The following is a 26,598-nucleotide window of genomic DNA, read 5'->3' on the forward strand; positions in this document are numbered from 1 at the left end:
GACTGCAGTTTCTTATGGTGATTCCCTTTTTCCCATAACCATCTATCTGTCATGTATGATGGGGTCTGTGGAATGGCCCACATTTGTCTTGCTCTGGGAGCAGTAGGTCCCTTCTTGGTCTACTTCACTGTTCTTTGTCTCCATGGAGGGGTTCTTTTCATCAGGAATATGGCTAAGTCCCATTCTCTGTTTTCTTTTGCGTGTGTGTGTTTTCTTTTTCTTTTTTTCCCCCCCTCTTTCAATAAGTCTTTTTTTTTACTTATTGGAATATAGTTGCTTTCCACTGTTGTGTTAGTTTCTGCCGTACAGCAAAGTGAATCAGCTGTGCATATGCACCTATCCCCTTTTTTTGGATTTCCTTCTCATTTAGGTCACCACAGAGCACTGAGTAGAGTTCCCTGTACTATACAGTAGGTTCTCATTAGTGATCTATTTTATACATAGTATCAATAGTGTGTATATGTCCATCCCAATCTCCCAGTTCATCCCAGCTCCCTGCCTTTCCCCCCGGGTAGGTCCTATTCTCTTGATAGATGTGGACATATTAAAAGTTTCTGAACTTGAAATTACCAACTTTATTTGATCACTATCCGTCACGCCCCTTAGATGAAGATGGGTTGCTTGCAGGCCAGGAGGTCTTGTGGGAGAGGGGATGCATCTGAGAATGTATATCTGGAGCTCCTTTACCAACTTGAGCACCTCTGTGAACTCTTTATGTCTCTCTGGGGCCTGAGAATATCAAGGCGGTAGGATGTGGGAGCAGAGGGTAGAAGCAGATCTCAAGACTGCAGGGCGACTGTGAGATGGTGATGGGCTCTAGCCCCCTGACTTGTTGACTTTCCTTGGAGGGGCAGCCTCTGTTGTCTCATTAGAGATATGACAAGCCTTCCATGTCTTGGATTTCTGCCGATATTTGGAAGACTCGGTCAAAGTGATGTCAGCTCTTGTAAAGGAAGAGCCATGCATCCCCTCTGAGGACCGGCTGGGCCTGGGCTAGTGGTGGGAAGATGCTGGCGGAGCAATCCAGGAGGAGCTTTCTAGTCTGAGCAAAGACGGGAGGCCGGCATCCAGTGCTGGGTGTCTCTGCCCCTGTGATCCCCCCACTGCAGGCGCCTTCATCTCCTTCATTCCTAGTGAAACCAGGTGATGTTGGAAGACAGAGAAGTAAAAAGAGCCCCGTTTCTGTGCTTTTTGCCTCAGTGTGGTGGTTTTAGCTCCTGAGGAAGTCTAGAGGGTTAGGTCCCGAGGAGATCTAGAGGGAAGGTCAGGATGAGGTCTAGCTGGGTGATGAGTATGCACTGCAGACACGGGCACCGAGCATATGTGAGCAAGCCTGGGTACCCGAGCGTTTGAGGACTGGAGCCCTGACTGGTGTCACCTCCTTTAGGGGATGTTTCTTGAGCATCAGGTATGCTATCCGTCAGCACCAAATTTCTACTCTTCTTGAGTTAAACAGAGAGTAGACAGCACGTCCTCACCCACTCGTGTCTCCTTTCCCACTAACGTTCTGATGTCCCTGATTGAACTCTCCCCGAGGGACACAGTTCTGACCCTCCCTGTCAATCCGGTCACACAGGGAGTCTTACCGCCTCTGTGTGTCTTTGAGGGGATAGTTGAACATATCCTGAGAGGGACCGTTTTTCTTCTTACGTGACAGCTGGAGACAGGGTCACTTAATGAAACATTATCATTGGGCAGAATGCATTTTTCTATTAAACACAGACTAAGAGATGGGTTTCATCAATTCCACACTCTCAGTCCCGAGGCCATGAATATTTACAGAATAATCAATTACTTGCTGAAGAATTGAAGTGATAGTCTGGGTCCGAGTCCAGCCCATTAGTGTTGCTAAGAATGCATGAATTATTCAGGTTCCCATCTGTTCACAGTACCTTAGTTCCTACTGTTTCAAAATACTGTTGTGGTGGAGGATCCCTCTTTATTCATAATTCTTAATAAGCGGTCATCTAAGGTCTAGACCGGGGGTTGGTACGTTTTTTTCTGCTATAGGCTGGATGGTAAATATTATCATAGTTCTCTCATGCTGATCAGCTCTGCCCTTACAGCAGGAAATCAGCACGGCCAATACTTAAAGTACATGGCTGTCTAAGCGATGGGCCACATCTGGCCCCAGGTCCGTAGTGTGCTGGCCCTAATTTGGGTCCAGTATCTTTTTTTTTTTTTTAAACAGGTGGCAGTTGTGTTGCTTCTCGCAGATCTTTACAATCTGGTGGCTAGGGTGCTGTCTTCAGGGAGCGGACCTGGATGTGAGAGGTTGTCCTTCCCACTCGACTTGGTGCCCCTGAAGCCTTGCACTGCAGCGCGTATAAAACCTAACCCCTGCTGCACGAAGGCTGAGCGGAAGGCGGACCCACCGCGTCTGAGCCCTGCTGCTGTCGTGGCGGAGTGTTTCCGGGTACGCAGCCAGCACTCCGGAGATATATGGGCAGCACTGGCAGCTGTGTAGGGTCGAGCATCCCATATCCAGCCCGTAAGAGGCAGCTGCTGAAGATGACCTTTGCCCCCAAAGTGCCTCTCCATCCCTCCCACACAATCCAGCCCTGACTGCCTGAATATTTTTTTCTTTGATTTCTTTTTAAGTTTTTAAATTTCTGTCTTCTGTCGGAGCATAGTTGATTTACAGTGTTGTGTCAGTTTCAGGTGTACGGCAGAGTGAATCAGTTATACGTGTACATATATCCACTGTTTTTCAGATTCTTTTCCCATAGAGGTCATTACAGAGTACTGAGTAGAGTTCGCCGTGCTCTACAGTAGGTCCTTGTTGGTTATCTGTTTTATATCTAGCAGCGTGTATAAGTCCATCCCAAACTCCAAATTTATCCCTCCCCCCTGGTAACCACAAGTTCGTTCTCTAAGTCTGTGAGTCTGATTCTGTTTTGTAAATAAGTTCATGTGTGTCAGTTCTGTTTAGATTCCGCCTAGAGCCGATGTCATATCCTGATGGCCCGAGCACGCAGTGAGCTGCCCGCCGGGGGACGCTGCTGGCCGTGGCCAGTGTGTCCTGCAGTTCCATCGCTTCTCCCCAGCCCACCCTCAGCTTTCTTTCTTCCTCTGGACACTTATGTCTTTCTGACTTCATTTGAGCTTCTGCTACGCCAGCCCTTGATGTCAAGATGGTCTCAGGCTGGAGGGTAGCCCAGCAGCAGATGGTGTTTTAATGTTTAAAAATTGCACAAGTTTCAGAAACAAGCTCATACGTGTCTGCAGCCCTCACTTACCCCATGGATTCTTGGTTTTGTTTTTGGTCTTTGATGCCCGGCACATTTAGGGATGGAAGACATGCTTCTTTGCCACCCTGCCCCTGCACTCCCGCAGTGCAGGAAGGCTCTCCCAGCAAAACCACGTCATAACCGCATAATGTTTATTTCTTTGAGGAGCTGGAGGTGCAAATGACTTCTGCGGCTGCATCTTCTTGATGTCTGCAGCTCTGAACTTCTCCGAGGCCGTGACAGCTTCTATATTCCTTTTCGTTCACCCCCAGAGATGTCCTTTGCCACGTTTATCTTCAGCAGGGGGCATTTCTCATTCCCCCTGGGTTCACCACCTCTCCTCTCTTATACGTTTGTTACAAATACACCCGTTGCTGTAAACATCTTTTTTGTTGTTTTGTTTTGGAAAGGGCATTGCCTAGGTTCATCTGGGGACACTTGTCAGTGACACAGAGCATGTAACACAGAGGAAAATAGTAGGGAATACTCTTAAGAGTGTGTAAGTGAGACCACGGGTACGTAAACAGCGTGCAGAAATGCATGATAAAAGGATTGCTTGGGCGTGTACTTGCACGGAGACCTCAACAGGCTTTGACCGAGAGAACCAGCATCTTCCCAGGAGGGGCTGTGGCTGCAGGTGGGAGGGTGATGTGGGCGGGACCTGCCCCTCCCAGGCCCCTCAGCGGTGTCCCCTTGCCCCCTGTTGGTTCTCTGGGCGTCAGGGCTCCACGCCCAGCCCCGTGTTCACAGGTACCAGCTCTGGCCTCCCTGTTGGAGGTCTCCTGTGACGCAGCGCCCGGGGAGTCCCAGGTGTGGCTTCTACACAAGGTGAGAGGCGCTGCTCGAGGCCGGCTCCTTAGTCAGGGATGCTGCCGGGAAGCAGGCTGGCCTGGCCTCTCCCCACCCCGAGCAGCAGCTGCGTCAGGACCCCCTTAAAGTGAGGGCTGTCTGCGCGCAGACGTAGGGAAGAACAGCCCCCCTGCCCTCCAGGCTCTACCCTCACGGTCAACACAGTTTCACCTCCTCAGGCATTAAAGAAACCTCATTCACTTTCTTTGGCCCCAAATTTCAACTGGGACACCCTCATCCTTCACAAAAGACCCATCGCCACCCTTGTAAGCGAACATTCCCAGCATCGCACCCGCTGATTTTACGGAGTCACGGGAGGAGACATCTCGAGCTCATGGTGGGAATGTCCCGCGATGGTTTTTTTTTTTTTAATTAATTTTTTTTTTTGGCCGTGCCACGCGGCTTGCGGGATCTCAGTTCCCCGACCAGGGATGGAACCCAGACCCTCGGCAGTGAAAGCGCAGAGTCCTAACCACGGGACCTCCCGGGAAGTCCCCCGTGATGGTTTTTATAGCTCAAGCCACTGCGAACAGAGCGGTCGCCTGGACCAAAAGTCTCTCGAAAGATCTAGGTCTAGTCTGACATTTCTGCTGACAGTTTCACGCTCACATGCTCTTGGTGTCCCCGTGGTCCCGATGCCACTAGGTGCTTCGTGTCCCTGGAATTACTGAAAAGTAAGATGTCCCAGAAAGGCATCCTTTTGACCAATCCACCTAAAGAAAATGCATCTTCAGTGGATACGCTGAATCCGCTACAGTTGCTCCGATGGCCAAATTCAATGCCAGGACGGAAGGAGACACTTAGCGTGTTGTAGGGCTGTGTTTACTGTCTCAAGAAAACATGGTTTCACATGGGGTAGCTTCCTTACCCTGAATTGTATCTTTTCTTTTCCTTGTAGGCGGAAATAACGAAGGCAAAGCGGAAGAAGCTGTGAGAAAGATAAGAGAGGAAACCCTCAATGACAAAGGTACTCTACTGCCCGGTGGACAGATGGCTCTACTGCTTGGTCTGGGGGCTGCAGACCCTGGCGTGGGCTCAGGGACCCGGATGGTGGACGTGGCTCTGGGCAGCGGTGTCTCTGATTCTTGGGCTTTTCTCTGGGGGGGCTTTTGTCCTCCTTGGGGCGTGGAAGGTGGGAGCAAGCATGCTGCCACCGCGGCACCTGCTGGGGAGGGCGTTCCTTGTGAAACTGGGGCCCGTTTTCATTCCCTGTCGATCTCGAGGCCCTCTGAGGCCCGTGTTCACTCAGGAACCGTTGGAGGCACCCTCCGGCAGGTACACCTACTTTTCTCGGGTTCTTGAAGGGAAGGTGCACCTGCCGGGTCTCACGGGGATCGGCGCTGCCCCGTCGTGCCTCCCCGGGGCCTCCTCTACCTATTGAACCCGGGGGATACACACACGGCCCTCACATCTTTCCTGATACCAACGCTCTCCGGTGCTTTCTGAGCCCAAGCCTGGTGCCTTATGTTTAAAAAAAGCACATGCAGGTCACGTTCTTGGCCGTCAGAGCCAGGGTGTTTCAAGCGTCACCCAGAAGCTGAGAATTCCCATCTGTGGGCAGATGGCGATTCCCGAGAGACACGTGAAAACCCCGGACGGACGGGTAAGGCCGTATCTGTCCCTTTGTGTCAAGACTCCCACTTGTGGGTGTTCCAGGTTGACCGTCCGGCCCTCTGCCCAAGGCTGGGGCGTGCTGACATTCCCAATGTCTCCCCTGCCCTCGTGGCAGGATGTCTTTCATCCTTTTCCTTTCCTCCCCCTTTTTTTTTTTAAAGGGGGTAGAGTTGTTTTACAGTGTTGTTAGTTTCTACTGTACCGTGGAGTTCCCTGTGCTGTATGGCGGGTTCTCATTAGGTATCTACTAGGATGTCTTTGATCTCGAGTCAGAACACAGAGGGGCTTCCGCAGCTCTCCTGCAACACCAGGCAGCTCCTGCAGACAGAGGCGCTGCTTCTCTCCCTCGCCTGCCCCGGGGCAGAATGGTCCACTGTTGTGACAGCTGATTGTGTCACGTGGGGTAGTTTCCTACCCCGTCCCTAGTTTGCAGTGGCTCAGGGGGCCTCTCTCTCCAACGCCTTGGTCTCCACCCAGCGTGTATTTCCCGGGCCTCTAGCAGTAGCGTCACCAGGGGCAGGTGGTCAGAAGTGCTGATTTTCAGCCCTGAGCACGGGAACTTCTGCAGGCGGGGCCGGGAACCTGCATTTTCCCACGCCCTCCCCGGGAATCCCCCTGCCCCCCTCAAGTTTAAGAATCGCTGCTGTCGTGACCGCACGAAACCATAATTTCCAGACCAAAAGAGGAGCCTCGTGGGAACCGCCAAAGCGTGGGCTTCTTTTCATGACCTGAAAAACCGCTGGAAAGGATGAAAAAATAATTCACCCAAACTCGCTCGTGTTACAGCCCTAACCAGTCAAGGTGCCGAGGTTCATCTGGGGCTACGTGAGCTTCCGTAAAACGTTTAAGAGCTTCATGTGTTCTGACAGAGCTGTAATCCGTAGCCCTGATTGATGGGAGGAAAGAACGTTCTAGAACATCTTTAGACAGTTTCCTGGTGGCATCAGCTCTGTACGCTGCGACTCACGGTTTGTGCAGAAAGCTCACGGATTAAAGGGGAAACGCCTCCGCAGCAGCTCTGTGCTGGAGGCGAGGCCCCCAGGGCCTGCGCTGGGCAGGGCGGTGATTCCTAATCACCCAGGACGGTGATGTCAGCGTCCCTCTGGTCAAGGCTGGTGACAGAGCCTCGGCTGTGTCTGCTCCTGTGTCTTCATTTCTAGCAAGTGACACCAGGTAGATCCATGAAGTTTGCATCTGGGAGACGTAGCCGTCGGGGCGGACAGTCAGGCAGGTGCACACTGACAGCAGAGAGAGCCCAGGGGTCTGCACAAGCCCCAAACCCCAGCCTGCCTGCACCCCACTTGCTGGCAGCCCCCCCCCGCCCCCCGCCCCGGGCATCCGTGTTTATGGAAAGGGCGAGGCTGGGCGTCCTTGGTGGGTAGCAGCCCTGCGCTGGTCCTTGTGTTGCTTGGAGCTGCCCTTGCCCAGAAGCTGGCAGGGCTCAGGGAAGCTCAGGTTCCCCCTGGCCTGGGAGGGGACATGGGGGCCAGGGAGGTGTCTGGACACAAGCTGAGTGACCCCTGAGGTCTGCAGCAGGGATATGGTCTGAGCCAGGGTGAGCGTGGCCACTCCCACGGGGGCTGGTCCAGTGAGGGAGTGAACCCTTGATGACACACGCACACGCACCTTTTAAAATTCCTCTTGTGCGTTGAACCAGACGTGAAAGCAGCGCTGTCTGTATTTTACACCAGAAGCCTGGCACTTGGAAGTCGGTCCGTGGACACCGCAGCCCGTGCACGCCTGGAGGGGTCCATGGGACAGGTGGGAGATGCTGAGACCTGGCCAGAGGAGGATGGTTTGGTGGTGGTCCTCGAACTGTCGTTGCTGAATTCGCATCCAGCCTCGGGATTCCCCCAAGCCAAGGTCCAGCCAGTCCCGGGGGAAGAGGGGCACTCCCTGTGCCGGGCACCCGCTGTGCAAGGGCAGCGCCGGTGGGGACACTGGGTCTCCCTGTGCATCGGTGACCGTCGGTTGGCCCTCACCCTTCCTCTTGTCTTAGCTCCCTGCAGACTCGGCCGGACCCGGTCTGTGTCGGGATGCTCTCAGGAGTGGAACCCACAGCCCTGCAGAGGTGCTTCTGTCCAGACTAGCGGCCCTGCTGCAGCCTCTGAGGGTCTTGTCCCCACATCCCCCGGCTTCCCACTTGGCCAGGGGGAGCCCCACCTGTTCCTCGCTTATGGCTCTTCCGTGATTCTCTGCATTCTTCTCTCTTTTTTTTTGGAGCAAATCAGCAGATAGCCTGAGACTAGCAGATGACTGTCGAGAACACAGTTATTTCTTTTTGAAATTTTTATTGTGGTATAGTTGCTTTACAGTGTTGTGTTAGCTTCTTCTGTACAGCAAAGTGACTCCGTTATACATAATACATGTATCTATTCTTTTTCAGGTTCTTTTCCTGTATAGGTCACTACAGAGCATTGAGTAGAGTTCCCTAACACAATTATTTCTAAATGCCGAATTTCTCTGTAGCCTACCTCCCCCCTCATCTCTGTACTGACCCTTTTTTCTTAGTTCTTCGTTGAATGCTTTCTGTGCTGTACCATCTGCCTTTGACATCACAGTCAGTTGAGGTCACGTTTGGGGCTGGGATGGGAGGATACCTGCCTATCAGTGTATAACTAGTTTGGCTTTCGGAACGATATATTCGTGAGTATGGGCTCAGGAATCGATCATTTCTCAACCTAGAGATTTCCAGGGAAGAGACTTTTCATACCTTATCACCATGTATCCATGGTACCAAAACCTTTATTGTTCTTGAGCAATTATGTGCTGATGCAAGCTCTCTTATTTGGAGCAAATAGTCTTGCTAATTTACCAAAAAAAAAAAAAAAAAAAAAAACCCACCCCCAAATACCAATAAAAACCCGAACACCACAAAAAGAAACAGCAAAATGGCATAACAACGTTCAAATGAACCCAAATGGAAACAGATAATTTAAATACTTTTAAAAGGACTCCAGGCAGGTAAACTTTGCTTTGCCCATTTCACAGTGACACACGCAACCCACGAGGGAATTCCCTAGTCCCAAATCCTAGGAAATGTGGTGTCTGTTCTTTGTTTTTAAAAGGAGAAAGGCATCCCTTGCTTTGTGTCACTGTTCCACACTTTTCCACGGTCAGCAGTGTCTTCCTGGACAATTTTACACCTTTCCTAACGTCATTCTTTTAAAAAATCTTTTAAATTAAAGTATATCGTGTTAGTTTCAGGTGTACAGCACGGTGATTCAGTTATACATGTACATAGATTCCTTTTCAGATTGTTCTCCTTTCTCGGTTATGACAGAATATCGAGCAGAGTTCTCTGTGCTCTACAGTAGGTCCTTATTAGTTATGTATTTTGTATACAGTAGTGTGTCTGTGTTAACCCCAGACTCCTAATTTATCCCCCCCCACCTTTCCCCTTTGGTAACCGTAAGTTTGTTTTCCATGTCTGTGACTCTGTTTTGTTAATAAGTTCATTTGTATCATTTTTTAAAAAGATTTATTGATTACTTATTTATTTATTTTTGGCTGCGTCGGGTCTGAGTTGCAGCACGCAGGCTCTTCGTTGTGGCGCGCGGGCTTCTCTCTAGTTGTGGCGTGTGGGCTCTGTAGTTTGTGGCACGCGGGCTCTCTAGTTGAGGCGTGCAAGCTCAGTAGTTGCGGCGTGCTGGCTTAGTTGCCCCGCGGCATGTGGGGTCTTAGTTCCCCTGACCAGGGATCGAACCCGCGTCCCCTGCGTTGTAAGGTGGATTCTTTACCACTGGACCACCACGGAAGTCCCTGTATCATTTTTCATTGAAGCATAGTTGATTTACAATATCATGTTAGTTTCAGGTATACAGCACCGTGATTCAGGTTTATACATATATTCCTTTTCAGATTCTTTTCCCATATAGGGTATTACGAGATACTGAGAAGAGTTCCCTGGGCTGTTCAGTGGGTCCTCGTTGGTTGTCTGTATTATATAGAGTAGTGTGTATATGTCAATCCCAATCTCCTAATTTATCCCTTCCCCCGTCTCTCCCATGGTAACCATAAGTTTGTTTCCTATGTCTGTGACTCTATTTCTGTTTTGTAAATAAGTTCATTTGTACCATTTTTTAGATTCCACATACAAGCGATATCATATAATATTTGTCTTTCTCTGTCTGACTTACTTCACTTAGTATGACAATCTCCAGGCCCATCCATGTTGCTGCAAATAACATTATTTCGTTCTTTTTTATGGCTGAGTAATATTCCATTGCATATATGTACCACATCTTCTTTATCCATTCTTCTATTGATGGACGCTTAGGTTGCTTCCATGTCCTGCCTATTGTAAATAGTGCTGCTATGAACACTGGGGTGCATGTATCTTTTCAAATTATGGTTTTCTCCTGTCTTTTTGATTTAACTAAAAATGGCCCTTATTGACAGTTTCCTGTTTCCTACAGGCATCCTTTTCTTTCCCACTTTCATTTCCTTTAATTGAAGTGCAGTTGATGTACAATGTTATATATTTCACGTGTACAGTATAGTGATTCACAACTGTAAAGGTTATACTCCATTTATAGTTATGGAAAAATATTGGCTATATTCCCTGTGTTCTACAACATAACCTTGTCGCTTATTTATTTTATACCTAGTAGTTTGTGCCTCTTAATCCCCTCCCCCTATCCTGCCCCTCCCCCCTTCCCTCTCCCCACTGGTAACCACTAGTTTGTCCTCTGTATCTGTGAGTCTGCTTCTTTTTTGTTATATTCACTAGCTTGCTGTATTTTTTAGATTCCACATATAAGGGAGATCATAGACTATTTGTCTCTGTCTGAGTTACTTCATTTAGCATCGTGCCCTCCAAGTCCATCCATGTTGCTGCCAATGGCATGATTTCATTCTCTTTTATGGCTGAGTAGTATCCCACTGTGTATATATGGACCACATCTTCTTTCTCCATTCGTCTGTCTGTGGACACTTAGGTGGCTTCCGTGTCTTGGCTGGTGTAAACGGTGCTGTTATGAACGTTGGGGTGCGTGTATCTTTTCGAATTATGGTTTTCTCTGGGCATGTGCCCAGGAGTGGGATGGCTGGGTCATATGGTAGCTCTCTTTTTACTTTTAAGGAAGCTCCATCCTGTTCTCCAGAGTGGCTGTATCAACTTACATTCCCAGCCACAGTGCAGGAGGGCTCCCTCTTCTCCACGCCCTCTCCAGCATTTGTTATTTGTGGTCTTTTTGATGACAGCCTCTCTGACAGTTGTGACGTGATGGTGAATGACTTAATAAGTGGATTTTGAAAAAATGGACTTTTAATTTTGGAACAGTTCTAGATTACAGAAGAGCTGTGAAGGTTCCCGTGTCCCCCCATACCCTATGTCTATAGTTCTCTCCATCCTTAATATCTTGTGTTAAGTTCGTGTCTCACAGTGAAAGCACCTTATTGGTCTTATCATCCCTGACTAAAGACCTTATGTTTTTTCCGAATTTCCTTAGTTTTTACCTAATGCCTTTCTTCCATCCAGGATCCCATACAGGATGCTACGGTAAGATCTAGTTGTCCCATCTCTCTAGGCTCCTCTTGGCTCTGATCGTTTCTTAGACTCTCCGTGGTTTTTTTTTTTTTTTTTTTTTTTGATGACCTTGACAGTTTTGCAGAGTGCTGGCCAGGAATTCTGTGGACTGTCCCCCTTTCATCTTTAACTTGGTGTCCTGAGGTAGCCAGTGAGTAGGTATGCCTGGGTAGACAGACACTAGACAGGTGTTCATACAGACAGATGATTTCCTGTGGGCAATTAGAAGGTTTAACAATGCCTGGAGAAAACCATAAGTTGAAAAGATACATGCGCCCCGATGTTCATTGTCGCACTATTGATATACAACAGCCAAGACATGGAAACAACCTAACTGTCCATCAACAGATGAATGGATAAAGAAGATGTGGCACATATATACAGTGGAATACTACTCAGCCATAAAAAAGGAAGAAATCATGCCATTGGCAGCAACTTGGAGGGACCTAGAGATGATCATACAAAGTGAAGTAAGCCAGACAGAGACAGACATATATCATACGATAGCACTTACACGTGGAATCTGAGATATGATGTAAATGAACTTATTTACAAAACAGAAACAGACTCACAGACATAGAAAACAAACGTATGGTTACCAAAGGGGAAAGGGGGGCGGGATAAATTAGGAGTTTGGGATTAACATATACACACTACTATATATAAAATAGATAACCAACAAGGACCCACTGTAGAGCACGGGGAACTCTACTGAATATCTCGTAATAACCTATCATGGGAAAAGAATTTGAAAAGGAATAGATGCCTGTGTACGTGTAACTGAATTGCTTTGCTGTGAAACCAACACAACATTGTAAATCAACTCTACTGCAATTAAAAAAAAAATGGCATTCGGCGAGTCAATTCTATTAACAAAGAAAAAAAAAAGGAAGTTTAGAAGGTCATCGTGTCTTTTCTGAAGGGACGAAGGCGCAGCACAGCCCTTTGTGAACATTTAATGTTATTACTGCTCACACCGTGTTCTTCCTGTGAAGGGCTCTTCATTTCTCAGGCTCGGGAATGATTAATGTTAACCTTTGGAAGCACCGTCAAGGTGACTTCCATGAGGGAGGCGATTGTCTGCCTAGTTTCCTTAGCTCGTCTATACACACTTACAGGAATAATAATAGAAGAAAAAACCCACAGGGAAGAATTTTCATTCTCATCGTGCATCCAAAGTTCCATTTCCCCCACCAATAATTTATGCAATATTTTCACTCCCTCCTGCATTGTCCTGTGATCCTGTGCCGTGTTTCTCCTCTTTTCATTTGTGGGGAGGAATCATCGCCGAGGAAATTTATTTTGACCGTTCCCTTCTAACACACCTCAAGGCGCTCCGTGCTTTTAAACTTGGTAATTAGAGAACCTGCTTGCGTGACCGTCTCTAAAAGTTATTCTGGAAAGGTTACTGCCATGATATTTTTCCTCCTGGGGGAAATGAAGTCGTCCTTAGTTGTTATAGAAGATAAACATATAGTAAGAAAGGTTTTTTAAAAAAATAAAACTTGGAGGATTATGTAATGATATTTGAAACACTTAAATGAGACCCAGAGGTTAATGTTTCCCGGAAGGAGCTTCTCCTTCAGTGAAAAGGACGTTGCCTCTGAAATTGTTGTCAAGATTCTGATGAGAACAGCCCGTGCCCAGCTCTGCACACACCTGTGGTCCTCTCCGTGTTATCATCTCTGTGATGCGTGGTTTGGGGTGTGCAGAGCCCGTGACGTTATCATGTTAGAAATCGCTTCGATCCACTTTCTAACAGATACTTGGAGGCTCCGTAAGGTACTGTAATGCCTTGAAGATAAATATTTATTTTTACTTATTGCAGGTTTCGTTTTAAAACCTTTTCCTGAAGAGGAAAGTTTCACTGTCTCCTCAGAGCAGGGTGGGAGATTCACATGGTCCTAAGTGTTTGCAGGTAGCATTATTCCGCCTTCGTTCGTGAGAGCTGTTTTCCACGCACGTAGATTTCTGGGTTGAAAACACTGCCCTACCCCCAGGATATTAAAGTTGTTGTGACCTGGCCTTCTGGCCTTCATTGTTTCAGATAGGAAATCAGCTATAATTATTTGTGTTTATTTTTTTATTTTATTTTTTTTTGCGATACCGGGCCTCTCACTGTTGTGGCCTCTCCCATTGCGGAACTGTAATCAGCTATAATTATTATCATTATTTCCTGAATATAATGTGCCTTCTTTCCTCTTTTTTTTTTTTAACTTGTTTTTAGAATTTTGATGATATGCCTGTGTGTGGTTCCCTGTGTTTATCCTACTTGGGTTTAAAAAGCTCCCCGTAGCCGTGGGGTAGGAGGTTTTGATAAAATTTGAACAACTTTTAGCAACTATTTTTCAAATACGTTTCCTGCTATGTTCTTTCCACCTTCTTGTCAGTCCACAATCACGCATATGGTAGGTTACGTGACACCGTCTGACATTTCATTGAGCTCCGTTCATTTTGTCCAACTTCCTTTTCTTCCTTCGTGCTGTAGCTTGAATGATTTCTATTGAACTATCTCACGTTCACCAAATTGTTTTTCATTTGTGTGCAGTCCACTTGTAATCCCATCCTTGGACTATTGTTGTCCTCAAAACTAACTGTATTTTTCAGTTTTAGGACTTCCATTTGGTTATTTTTAGTTTACATGTCTTTCCTGACGTTCTTCCTTTCTTCACCCTTGACCTCCATCTTTTCTTGTAAATGCTTTAATTCATAATTGTTACCTGAAAGTTCTTGTCTCTTCATTCCAACAGCTACGTCATCTCTGGGTCTGTTTCTATTGATTTTTCTCCTTCTTGACAGCAGGTGACATTTTCCCATTTCTCTGCATGTCTAGTCCTTTTTTTTGTGTACTGGACATTGTGATTGATCCACTGTAGAGATTTTGCGTTCTGTTATCTTCCTCTGAAGAATGTTGAGCTTTGTAGCGGACAGTGATATCACTGGTGGGTTACCTTGGCTTCACGTCTTGTCACGATGAGTCTATTTCAGTTCTGCCCTTGGGCCTTGGATGGAGCTCTCAATCTTAAGATACGGAGCTCTCAATCTCAATCCTTTGTTCTAAGACGTAGCCCATCTCAGGATTCAGGGGAGACTCTGAGCTGTTCACTGAGCCCCTGCAACTTCGCAAGATGCAAGTGTCATCCTGTCTCCCCAGCACCAGGCAGTGGCTGAAATTTCTCCGCTCACATCTTTCAACCTTCCAGCTGCAGTTTGCCCCTGAACTCCTTGGTGTCTTGCCGTGTTTCTGCAGTTCACTAGTCTGCTGAGGTTTCGACGGGATTTTCTACTCGGAATTTTCAGCTCCCGCCCCTGTGGCCTCTCATTTAGGATTGTGTGCCTCCATTCCAGCTGCCCTAGGGGCCCCAGACTCTGACCTTTGACTCCTCAGCCCAACCACTTTCTCTCTGAGGTCTGCATCCCTGCATGTTGAAATTCGAGAAGTACCCTCAGGGTACCGCCCCCCGCCCCCCAAAAAAGATAAATGAGAATGGTCTGTGGCAAACCAGAATGTGTAGCCCCTCTTTAATAAGCTACTGAAGTTAGAATAAAGAACTTCAGCAAAACAGATAAGCAAACCGCCCTTTGTTAGAAATGATGATCATTAGCGTACATAGCTGCATTGTGTTGGGTACTTGCTCTGTAGCGGGTATTGTTTTAAATGCTTTACGTGTCTGGATTCACGTGGTCCTCTCCTAGGAAGGAGTTATTACCACTATTCCCTTTTTACAAGTGAGGAAACCAGGGCACAAAGAGTTTCGGGAAGCCTCTTAACGTCATGCCGTTAATAAGTGGACAATTTGAATCTGAACTCAGAGTCCTAGAAGGAACCCAGAAATAGAGCAGCCCTTGGAGATGGGGAGAGATGGAGAAGGCAGGGAAACAGAAAGAGAGAGGCGGGTGGAGAAAGACAGAAAGCAGCTCAAGCATCTCAACAGATGGGAGTTGGGTGGGTGTTGCTGGCCCAGGGTCTCGCAGGGACCCTGGCTTGTACATTGTAGTCACGCCTCTGTCAGCGGGACACAGTGGAGGCAGGAGAAACATGGTGGGGTTATAACCCTTCCTGTTATTTTCATAGCGACAAGAACGCGGCGGAGGGAACCGCATGTGCCCCAAGACCCCTGAGAGTACCGAGGGCTGGGGAGGGCTCTAGGGCCTCCACAGCCCATGGGAAGGTACGGCTCCTTCAAACCCAGAGCATGAGCCCATGAGGAAGCAGAACCCCGGCTGCCACCCGGGTTGTGTGTATCTATCTGTTATAGGTACATATCCATGAAGAAACTCTTCCAGGTTCTGCGTAGTTGGGTGTCTTCCTTGTAATAAAGAGAAGTCCTCATTTCTACGGCTACGTACGCTTCTGTTGTCAGGATATCCCAGGGTGTTTGCCTCATTTCTCATCGATGGCTTGTGTTTCGTTACCCCGTGTGTTCGGTGCCCTTGTCTTTGTATCTTAAACACTTACTCTTCCCCCGATGCCTTCTGATACGTCGTATGAGGAGTCAAAGGCGTTGAGTGCAGGTTGCCGAACAGCTCTCCAGGAATGTGGCACTGATCACGGCCACCACGAGTGGACCACTTGCCCTTGTCCTCCACTGTGTGTTTCCACGTAGAGCTATTCATCTGGGTGATGTTTTGGCCACTGGGTGACGCCGTTTGGCCTGCGGGGGACTGGCAAGGATGCCGTGTGCCAAGGGATGCAGGATGCAGGTATTGCAAGGTCTTGGAGCTCCAGGTGGAGACATCTCTCTGTCTGGGTAATCAGGCCGCCCAGCTCCGTGTGTCCTGAGCTGACCTCCTTACCTGGAATTCCCCTTCCAGGACTTGGCCGGTTACACTTTGGAGTTGATTCAGCCCTTGTCTTTTTCCAGCCTCATGTTTGCATCACTCCTCCTCCCCATGCCTGCAGATAAGCCTGGGCGTGGACAGGGAGGGCACAGCTCGGGGAGTTTTCAGGCCTTGGTACGCTCCTTCCTTGGCATTTGCGTAATCACCATCCCAGGCGTGGGCTTCTGCCCGCCCATCAGACGCCCGCCCTGACTTGTCCTCAGGGTGTTCCTGTTTCGAGTACCTGATTGATGACGCCTTTTCACGTATCCACATCGGAGACCTGCTGAAGGGAGCACAGGGCAACCCGTGATGGCATGCGTTTCCTAAATGTCCCGCCGTAGAAGCTGGCTTCCCAGCGTAGGTTTTCCAGGGGTGGACCTGTCACTGGGAACCTCGCCCTATACAACGACCCTCCCCATTTGGAGCGAATGCCATGGATCACCTGCTTGTAAAATTAAACGTGAGAAGACGTTAGGATTCCTTGAGGGAAACAAGTCGTAAAAAGCCCTGTGTCCTGGAAGGCACATTCTTTCTTTGTACCCAGTGGTGGTTTGAGGGGTCACCATGCAGGATCTGCTCACCTGGCAGGTATGTCTAAACCCCTTTGTCTCTCTATATGTTACTGTTATTTTTTAAATTGCTACACTTTAGTGTTTAGTACAGTTTAAAGTTTACAGAAAATTGAGGACAAAATACAGGGAATTCCCAATACCTGCCCCACAGTTTCATCTGTTATTAACATCTTGCAGGAATACACCACATCTGTGACAACTGATGAACCAGTATGCGCACATTACTAACTAAGGTCCGTAGTTTACATTAGGGGTCACGCTTGGTGTTATACGTTCTATGGGTCTGGACCAATGTATAATGACGTGTATCCACCATTATAGTAGCATACAGGGTAGTTTCACTGCCCTAAAAGCCCTCTATGTTCTGCCTGTTTATCCCTCCAACCCCTGGCAACCACTGATCCTTTGATTTTTGTATGTATTTTAATTTGTTTTTTTTTTAGCACCGATCCTTTGACTGTCTCCACAGTTTTGCCTTTTCCAGGAAGTCATAGAGTTGGAATCACAGTCTGTAGCCCTTTCAGATGGGCTTCTTTTACTCAGTCATATGCATTTAAGGTTCCTCCCTGTCTTTTCATGGCTTCAGAGCTCCTTTCTTTTTAGCACCGAATACCTATTTTTATAAAGGACAAAATTCCCCCTATACAGGATTTTAAATGCTCATGGGCAAGCCCGACCGCATACAGAGCTGGGCGGTAGGTGGGTGTACCCAGAGGAGAGGAGAGGGAGTTGCAGGGTACAGCGTCTTCAGTTTTTTATTTTTATTTTATTTTTTTTTAAACAGAGAACAGTAGTTATTTATTTATTTTTAAATTTATTTATTTATTTTGGCTGCGTTGGGTCTTCGTGTCTGCGCGAGGGCTTTCTCCAGTTGCGGCGAGCGGGGGCCACTCTTCATCGCGGTGCGCGGGCCTCTCACTATCGCGGCCTCTCTTGTTGCGGAGCACAGGCTCCAGACGCGCAGGCTCAGTAATTGTGGCTCACGGGCCTAGTCGCCCCGCGGCATGTGGGATCCTCCCGGACCAGGGCTCGAACCTGTGTCCCCTGCATTAGCAGGCAGATTCTCAACCAGTGCGCCACCAGGGAAGCCCCGCGTGTTCAGTGTTTGAAAACGGCAGCTGTTAGGTTGCCCCCAGAGGAAGGTCAGGGTGAGGGTGAGGCTTAGAGGGAAGAGGTTGGCGGTGGTCCGATTGGACGGCCAAGACTTGGTACATCCCCGCCTGGGCTGGAGGGCAGAGTCCTCCTGAACCCATACCCAGTCGCCGGGTATTCAGCCGCTTCACCCACCTGTGTTCCCACCTGGAGGCGTCTTCTGCTCTCTGAGGCTGTTTCCTCTCTCTCGTCTTCCGTCGGGGGGCCTCACGGAGGCGACCCCTGCCCGCCGACCGGCGGGACCACCTAGGGCCGGGGTTTGGAACAGCCGGGAGCGGCCGGATGACTGATAGCGCGTCCTCAGCTCTGCGGATATGGCAGTTGGGGGACCCTTTCCCAATTCCCCCCGTCCCCCGTAACGGGGATGCGCTACGGGGGGATGTGGCTTGTTGTACAGGTTAATTACCCGGAAGATGATGGTGTGGTTTTAGCCGTGCATCCCTCGGGCAGGCTATGTAACGAGAGAAGAGATAACAAGTGTGGTCCAAAGACAAAAAAAAAAAAAAAGAGCTCCACCTCCTGGCTGCTTTCTGGAAACGTTCTGTCTGTGAAACCGCGTTCGGGCGGCCGGTGAGGGACCCCCAAAGGCCACGGCAAGCCTGTCCCGCGGGGACCTGCTCCTGCCCTGAAGACAGAGGCACCACGTGCATCCGAGCCCAGGGCAGAAACATGCGTCCCGACAGCTCCTGGCCGCGGTCCAGCGCCAGGTGTGTTCGGCCCACGCCTGCGTCTGTTCCGTGATGGATCGACTGCCCTGGACGTGGCCGTAGCTTCAGCAGTGATGGCCCGGCGGAAACACGGTGGAGGGGGTCTGTTGGCTCTGTTTCTCACACTCTGGACCCCCCTTGTGCTTCCAGAGAGGGGACGTGGCCTGGGAGCTGCCCTTGAGAGCCTGTTGACCATTTTTATGTTTTGGGCAAAGCCGGGTGCTGGGTGGGGAGACAGGGTTTCCACCTGACCTGGCCGGGAGGTGGGAGGGAAAGTCCCAGGAAGATGCCGCTGCTTTTTCAGGGCAAGCTGAGGCCTGCGACCGCGACACTGGCCTCGTTCCCCACGACTAGAGATTTGCAGAAGCATCATCGTCATCCATTTCTCAGGGAGGGCTTAGCTGCTCCGCGGCATGTGGGATCTTCCCGGACCGGGGCTCGAACCCGTGTCCCCTGCATCGGCAGGCGGACTCCCAACCACTGCGCCACCAGGGAAGCCCCAAGGAAGTGAACTGTGACACCTGCTACCACGTGGGTGAATCTTGAGCTTGTGATGCTCAGTGAAATAAGGCAGACGCAGAGGACAAATTCCGAAGGTGCCACTTCTGTGAGGTCCCTAGAGGAGTGAGATTCATAAAGACAGAAAGTAGGACCGTGGGTGTCAGGGGCTGGGGGGTGTGGGCAGGAGACGGGGAGTGAGTTTTGAATGGGGACAGAGTCTCAGTTGGGGATGATGGAAAGTTTCTGGACCTGGATGTGTTTTTGTAACCACCAGCCTCTTGGCTCTGGGGTCCCTGGGCTCATCCTGGTGACCTCTTTGAGTAGAACCGAGAATGACCCCCTAGGACTCGAACTCCGGTGTTCTCCACAAGACGTGTCACCCCCAGCGGCCCTGGGAGGACGACCAGTCCCCGTGGAGACACCCCTGTCCTGTGGTCGTGGCCACGGACCTCTTTGGGAGGGAGCCAGCACCTGCTCTGTGGCTGCCCCTGCAGGTAACAAGATTCAGGTTTCAGATTCAGGTTTCTCCACACAGGTTTCCTCCGTGACTCACCCCAACCCCTAGGCCGGCCCCTTTGCACGTCCTGGGCCTGGCTGAGGTCCCCGAGTTGGGCGCCCCGTCCTCTCACCCCCCAGCATTTCCTCTGCGAGCTTCTGCACTCGGGGTGCCGCCCATTTCCCATCCGTTTGTCTGTAACCTTGGTGCCTCAGCGGACAGGTGGCAGGAGCCCCCTTTTAACCTTTAATGCTTCTGATTCAAAGTGGAATTTCCAAAGGCCCAAACTCACATTAATTTTCGAAAGCTCCCCTTGTAAAGCATGTCGACAGGGGATTCATAGCCAGTAACAAAATATTTTGTATTTGCAATGGAAATGCAGGGCGTCACCATCTCTGGGATACAGCCAAAATACGAAGAGAATTTATGTTGCTCTAGGCTCTCGTACTCGTATGAAATGAAAAAACAAAATTATGGCTGGGCACCCAGGGCGTGAAGTAAAAATTAGGAAGCACGAATATGAACGTACTCATAGTGCGCAGAAATAAAGCCCCAAGTGGGAAGAGCAGAGAAGCCACAAACCAAATCAGTAATAGTTTCCTTCAAAAACTAATGAATGGATAATCACCCAGCAAACAGTTGTTCATCTTTCATCTCAGAAGATGCAGGAGCAAATTAGTGTGGCCTTGGAATGAGAAAGGGAAAATATCACCCAATAAAAATAGGGTTTACGTTTGGACAAAAGGGAATTTATTCTTGACTCTGGGCGGTACTCTTTGATTATCTGTTGCAAAAGGATGTCTCACTCCTCAAAACGGGATTTTCCCAGATTGATGCAAATAGTATTGGAGATCACGCACAGATCAGCGACACGTTGAAAGACCAGAAGTCACAAGTCTCCCCCAGAAGGCTGCTGCCTGTAGTAAAGTTCCTAAGTACTCTTTCCAGACCTCCAAGGATGATGGAGATCAAGGATCTGCAAGCTTCAGACCCTGAGCTAAATCTGGCCCTCTGCCTTTTTTTGGCAAATAAAGTTTTATTGAAACAGCCACACCCATTCATTTACTTACCGTCTGTAGCTGTTTGCCCGAGATCAGCAGAGTGAAGACTCTGTTGAAGAGTCTGCGTCACTCTGTTCTCAGAGTGAAGACTCAGAGAAGAGACTGTATGGCCCACAAAGCCAAAAGTATTTACTCCTTGGCCCTTTGTGCAAAATGTTTCCCAGCTCTTGATCTGTAGCGTTCAAAGGGGTCATAGCCACCAAGCTTACTTTATGTGTTACATATACTTTTCTTCCTAACTGTGCAATTTCCAAAGCAAAGTTATAGCTCAACTTGCTTACTAACCTAGATACAGAATGTTTAGCTTAACTCTAGCAATTGAATAGACTCCCTGGTTAAAAAATACCCTCTGACATAATTACATCTTCACTTCCTTACAGAAAAAAATCATATTTCTCTCAGAAGATAACAGTAAAGCATTCAGGATCATTTACTATCCATTCATTACTAAACTTTTGAGGAAATTAATTTTGTAGCAGCAGCTGGAAGGGTGGCAGGTGGTCTGTCTACACCTGAAGCATGAATTGAATGGATAACAAGTGAGTTTCCAGGCCTGAGGCTGGTTGATTGGTTCTGGCTGCCTGATACTGTGAGATGAGAACGATGCTTCAGCAAGGGAGACTGTGATTGATTGGTGATGTCTGCTGTGGTCATGGGGAAAGGACTGTGGCCCATATGCTACAGTCTTTTTTCTTCTTCTCTTATACATTTATTTGTTACTTTTTTAAATTGAAGTACCGTTGATTTACAATGTTGTGTTAGTTTCAGGGGTACAGCAAAGTGATTCCGTTTTCTCTCTTTCTCTCTCTCTCTTTCTCTTTTTCAGATTCTTTTCCATTATGGGTTATTATGAGATACTGAGTATAGTTCCCTGTGCTCTACAGTAGGTCCTTGCTGTTTATCTATTATATGTATTGTATATGTTACTCCCAAATTTCTAATTTATCCCCCCCTCCACCTCATAATTGGCATGAGACCGTTATGACCTCATAATTGTCTCATGACCACAATGAACCGTAAATCTCTGAAAGCATTGGAAGCAGCCACCAGCCAGCACCAGAGCCATTTGGCTGGTTCTTGGGGGACGTTCCCAAGCCTTAGCCACTGCTGGCGTTGAGCGGGCACCTGACAACTGAATTATTTTCGAAGATAATCAGATAAGTTTGGTTCTTGCTTGCATGGAGTTTATATTATAGCTGGAGAGGAAGGTTAATCAAATAACAGGGCACTTGTCTGAGTTGGCAAAACTGTGATAAACGCTGTAAGCACCGTCCTTAAAGCAGCTACGTTAAAAGATCCGCTTTCGTCCCCTCGCACGATGCTGTGTCTGGTTTCCCACCCTCCTGTGCAGTTTCCTCTTCCTTTACTGCCCCTTTCATGCCGGACCCCTTTGTGTGTCACCCTAGCATCTCACACAGCACCCCTCTCCCGGGCATTGCATGCACACCCATGGTGCTGATTCTCCCTGATACAGTTTTCTCTGAAACTCCTGCCAGCTAGACCTCTGTGCCCACGCAGCACATTCAGGGCTGGATGCGACGTCTTCCTTGTCCCTGATTTGGTCAGTGGTGCCGCCACCTCCCAGCTGGAGGCTAGACGCCGGGCTTTCCCTGCTGGCTTTTGCTCCTTATCAGTCCTCTTTCTGCAGCCAGTAGCTGAGCGCTGTGTCTTCCTCCTAAACATCTCTCCAAAGCATTCATTTCTTTTTCTGTGCTCCTGCCACTACTCCACCTGTTCGCCACCTGGTCCATAACCCATCCTCCTGGCTGGCCTCCCATTTCTGGGCTGCCCAAGCAGTTGCCTTACCTGCTTAAACCCCTGCGGGTGGAGCCCCTCCATGCTTCCTCCCACCAGCTCTAGACTTGAACATGAGCTCTCTCCTCCTGCTGTTGACCTACTCACCCTACACTTCTCAGCCTCCACAGCAGACCCTGAAGGAGGTGTCCTAAACCCAGGTGCCTCCACTCCTTCCTCCCTGACCCTCTTCCATCTCGCCCACCTCACACACTGTACTGTGGTTTGTGTAACTGTGTCACCAATTTCCTAGTCCTCTGCATGGTCCCTGGCGCATCGTGGACACACAAAAAATGTGCTGGCCAGGAGAATGCAGGGTGGAGAACGTCTTGTACTTTGTGGGATCTCAGTGAATGGCAGATGTCATGACAATGATGGTGACAGTGATGGTGGTGATGAGCGTTGATAATGATCGTGGTGATGGTGATGATGGTGGTGATGGTGGTGATAATAGAACGATGATGTTGATGTTGATGGTGGTGATGGTGGTGATAATAGAATGATGATGTTGATGGTGATGATGGTGGTGATGGTGGTGATAATAGAATGATGATGTTGATGATGATGGCGGGGATGGTGGTGATAATAGAATGATGATGTTGATGATGACGGTGGTGATGGTGATGGTGATGACGATGGTGGTGATTACGGCTCTCTTGTCCACTGTAGTTACTCGCACAGGAAGTCACAGAATTTTGGAGGGGATGCCCAGAGGCATTCACGGGCGTCCTGGGGATGACCAGCCAGCTGCTGGGTACTATCTCATTTGTGTCTCTCCTCTACGATATGCTTTTTCCGCTGTGTTACAGGAGAGACTCATTAATTCTGTGGCTTCACCGTGTCCTGTGATGGTATCATATTTAATTTAATTGTCAGAAGGGATGTCAGGAGAAGCTAATTTGAGCTGTCTCTTTGACCTACGACATGGTATTTCCTCGATTTTTGCATCTTCTCTCCTGAGCTGAAATGCTGCAGCTTTTGCTCAACTGAGAGAACAGTCTTTTCCTCTGATATCCCCAGAGATGAATTAATTCATGTGTGTCTTCATTTCATCGATACCTTTGTCCCTCGATAAGGACGTTGCTGGTAAGAAATTTTATCTCATATCGCTTTTGTCACTTTTCAGCCTTGCTTTTGCATAGAGCATTTATCAGACATATTCCTGGTCACATGGTAGCTGGCTATGCTTTGCGTTGATTAAAATACATCTTTCAGGACAACATAAAAAAAGAAACTCCCCCACTACTTCTTAATTTTCTTATATTAGAACCGCAGTTGTAACCTTACCTCTCCATTCTTCCTACGGCTGGACTTTTCATGACATAAAATACTTACTTTGAAAGCCCTTTCTCAATGAAATCAATTGCATCCCAGATAACTTTTGCACTGGGTACATGGGCACTGAGACAGGACACTTCCGCCCAGGAAATGTAAGTCAGAGAAAATCAATTTTCTCCTTATTCTGTTCGGAAAAGAACAATCTGAAGGTTGCAGAGGGATTCGGTGGGGGGGGGGGGGGGATGGTTGCTCTTGTCTTTTGTTTTTTCTGAGTCCTGTTTTGTCCAAATCTGAATTACGTGAATTCTGATAAGCAAATACCTCCTGTCAGGCCTCCCTTCCCGCCCGTCAGGGAAAGAAACTTTGCCCACATCTGTTAGCCGCATTTCTAGTCCACGCATCTCCTCACTGATGCTTTAATTCGGGATGTGACTGCCGTGACACCATGCGAAGGTAATGACGGACACATTCTCGGGATAATTGACGAGGTCCACTCTTCGTGGAAACATCCTTGCTCTACTCAATGGTCCACAGACTATTGCGTGGCCCCTTCGTCTGAGTCTCTTCCCCTGCTGCCAGCCCCTCCCGGGAGCCTAGGGAAGCCGGCCACATCCGACGTATTCCTCCCCGCCCGCCTTCCCCCCCGCTGATGGCAGCCCTCACGCCTGCAGACTCTCGGGTCCTGCCTGCATTCAGCTTCCTTGCTCAGCCAAACAGAGACTGTGGTTGATGGAACTCAAAGAATGCTTCTCTAGGGAGCAGGGGTTGTGTTTCTGAGTATTTTAATTAAGCCCGTTGAGTCTGGGAGGGCCCACAGGACCTCTTCGTGCATCCCCTGGTCCACGTTCTGCCCTCCAAGGCGATGCCGTTGGCCATCCCAGAAGCATGGTGACACTTCTCCATCAGGCTGACTTGCCCATGGAGCTGGGCAGGTGTCAGCCACCTGTCACCCCTCCAAATTTGCACAACCGGGCTCTTAACCTAATCATGCACCCGTCAGGTTGGAACTTTCCAGAAGCCCCATCATGCTTGGCATCTTGGTTGCTTCCCTTTGCCTGTGGGCAGCTGCAAAGCTGGGGCTTGACCTGGGCATTACAGAGATGTTTCATGGCTCAGCCCTCTACTTCTAAGGAACATATGGTATCATGGGGGAAAGACACTGATGCCGATTTTGCTTTCACCCGTTATGCCCCTCCGTCATTCACACCCATTCTTTGTCTGCTACTCTTGTGGCTTTTAGATGCTCTGAATTGGGCACCCCCTGATTCTCCTGATTCTCCAAACTTTGGTCCACTCGCGCATGGGCAATAAAGCCAACCTCCCGATGCGGTGTTGTGGTGAAGGAAAGTGCAGCATTACTGCAGGCCCCAAACAAGGAGAAGAACAGGCAGCTCTTCTCAAACGTTCTTGATGTACTTGGACTTCCCTGGTGGTGCAGTGGTCAAGAACCCTCCTGCCAATGCAGGGGACATGGGTTCAATCCCTGGTCCGGGAAGATCCCACATGCCGCGGAGCAACTAAGCCCGTGTGCACAACTACTGAGGCTGTGTGCCACAACTACTGAAGCCCGTGTGTCTAGAGCCCGTGTTCTGCAAGAAGAGAAGCCACCACGAGAAGCCCGCGCACCGCAACAAAGAGTAGCCCTGCTCGCTGCAACTAGAGAAAGCCCGTGCACAGCAACGAAGACCCAACGCAGCAGGAAAAAAAAAAAAAAAAGTCCTTGATATAATCCATTGTCTAGAAGCTCACGCCTGTTACCAGCATGTTAATCACTCATCCCTGTTTATCCTAATTAGTTTCTGCCAGGCTGCTTGATGGATTTTCCAATGAGGAAGGCAAGTTGCATGTTCTTTAGAAACGTCTTAGTGCATAAGGGCACAGGAAACTTCTGTTGAACGAAAGGTGATGACCCAAGGATATCTGAAAATCCATCCCATCATCTGAACACATAACAATGAGACTGGAAAGGTCAGATGCAAAATGCAACAGGAAAACGACTGCCCCTCGGTTTGTAATGCCGGAATCGGCGTGTCAGGCACAGTCTTTGCCCCAAGCAAATAATCCGAAGGTGACGGCTCTTGACTCTGTGGGCTGTGGGTTCAGTTTGCTCAGAGTCTTTTCTGCCAAGTACAGGATGCTGCGGTCCTTGTAGCAGACAGTGTTTTCATACGTTGTGACTGCAAAATAGGGATCCAGGGCAGGAGTCTTCCTGTTATTTTATTTATTGCAAGGAACGCAATTAATAAACTTTTTATACACACACGCACACACACACGCACACACACACCCCATCTCTTCTTTATCCATTCCTCTGTCGATGGACATTTAGGTTCTGAGGGTGGGTCTTTAATCCAGTATAACTGGTGTCATTATAAGAACAGAAGACACAGAGAGAGAGACACTGAAAGGAGAAGCCATGTGACGATGCAGCAGAGATTGGAGAGATGTGTCTACAAGCCAAGGACCAGCAAGGATGGCCAGCAGCCCCCGGATTCTGGAGAGGAACCTACAACAGATTCTCCCCTGGAGCCTCCGGAAGGAACCAGCCCTGCCCACACCTTAATCTGAGACGTCTGGTCTCCAGAACTGAGAGAAGGTACTTTTCTGTTGGTTTCAGCCATCTGGTGTGTGGTCACGTGTGATGGCGACCCCGGGGAGACTAATACAGGTGTACGTACTCAGTGGCTCGTCAAACTGCATGGCTTGGCCGCGTCGGTGTTCAGGGCAGTAATGTTACGTGAAGGACATCCAGTGAGTGCTCGCCATTTCTCTGTGTTCTCGGGGGGGAATCCACTGCGTTGCTCTCCCAGACACACCATGTGTGATGTTTGATGTTGGCTGTTAGACTCACTGGGCTGAAATGCTTACCCTCCATCGTCCTCCGACGACCTTCCATCTACAGAGCAGGCTCTGGTTGGTTAGCGGGATGCAGCGTATCAGGGGCTTTCAGGTCTGTCTTCTCACTCAATGCTCTGCAGATGTTGAGAGAA

General features: G+C 48.9%; 1 protein-coding gene across 1 annotated transcript in view; it reads left to right on the plus strand.

Moving 5' to 3' along the window:
- The window catches only part of DHRSX (dehydrogenase/reductase X-linked), a 188,572-nt gene that overhangs the window by 33,713 nt on the left and 128,261 nt on the right, over window positions 1–26,598 (plus strand). Inside the window, exon 3 of the mRNA XM_060138412.1 lies at window positions 4,978–5,046. Within this exon, the coding sequence (XP_059994395.1) occupies window positions 4,978–5,046 (69 nt within the window). The remainder of the gene's footprint in view (window positions 1–4,977; window positions 5,047–26,598) is intronic.

Source organism: Lagenorhynchus albirostris, chromosome X (assembly GCF_949774975.1).
Source record: "Lagenorhynchus albirostris chromosome X, mLagAlb1.1, whole genome shotgun sequence".
Taxonomy (NCBI): Eukaryota; Metazoa; Chordata; class Mammalia; order Artiodactyla; family Delphinidae; genus Lagenorhynchus; species Lagenorhynchus albirostris.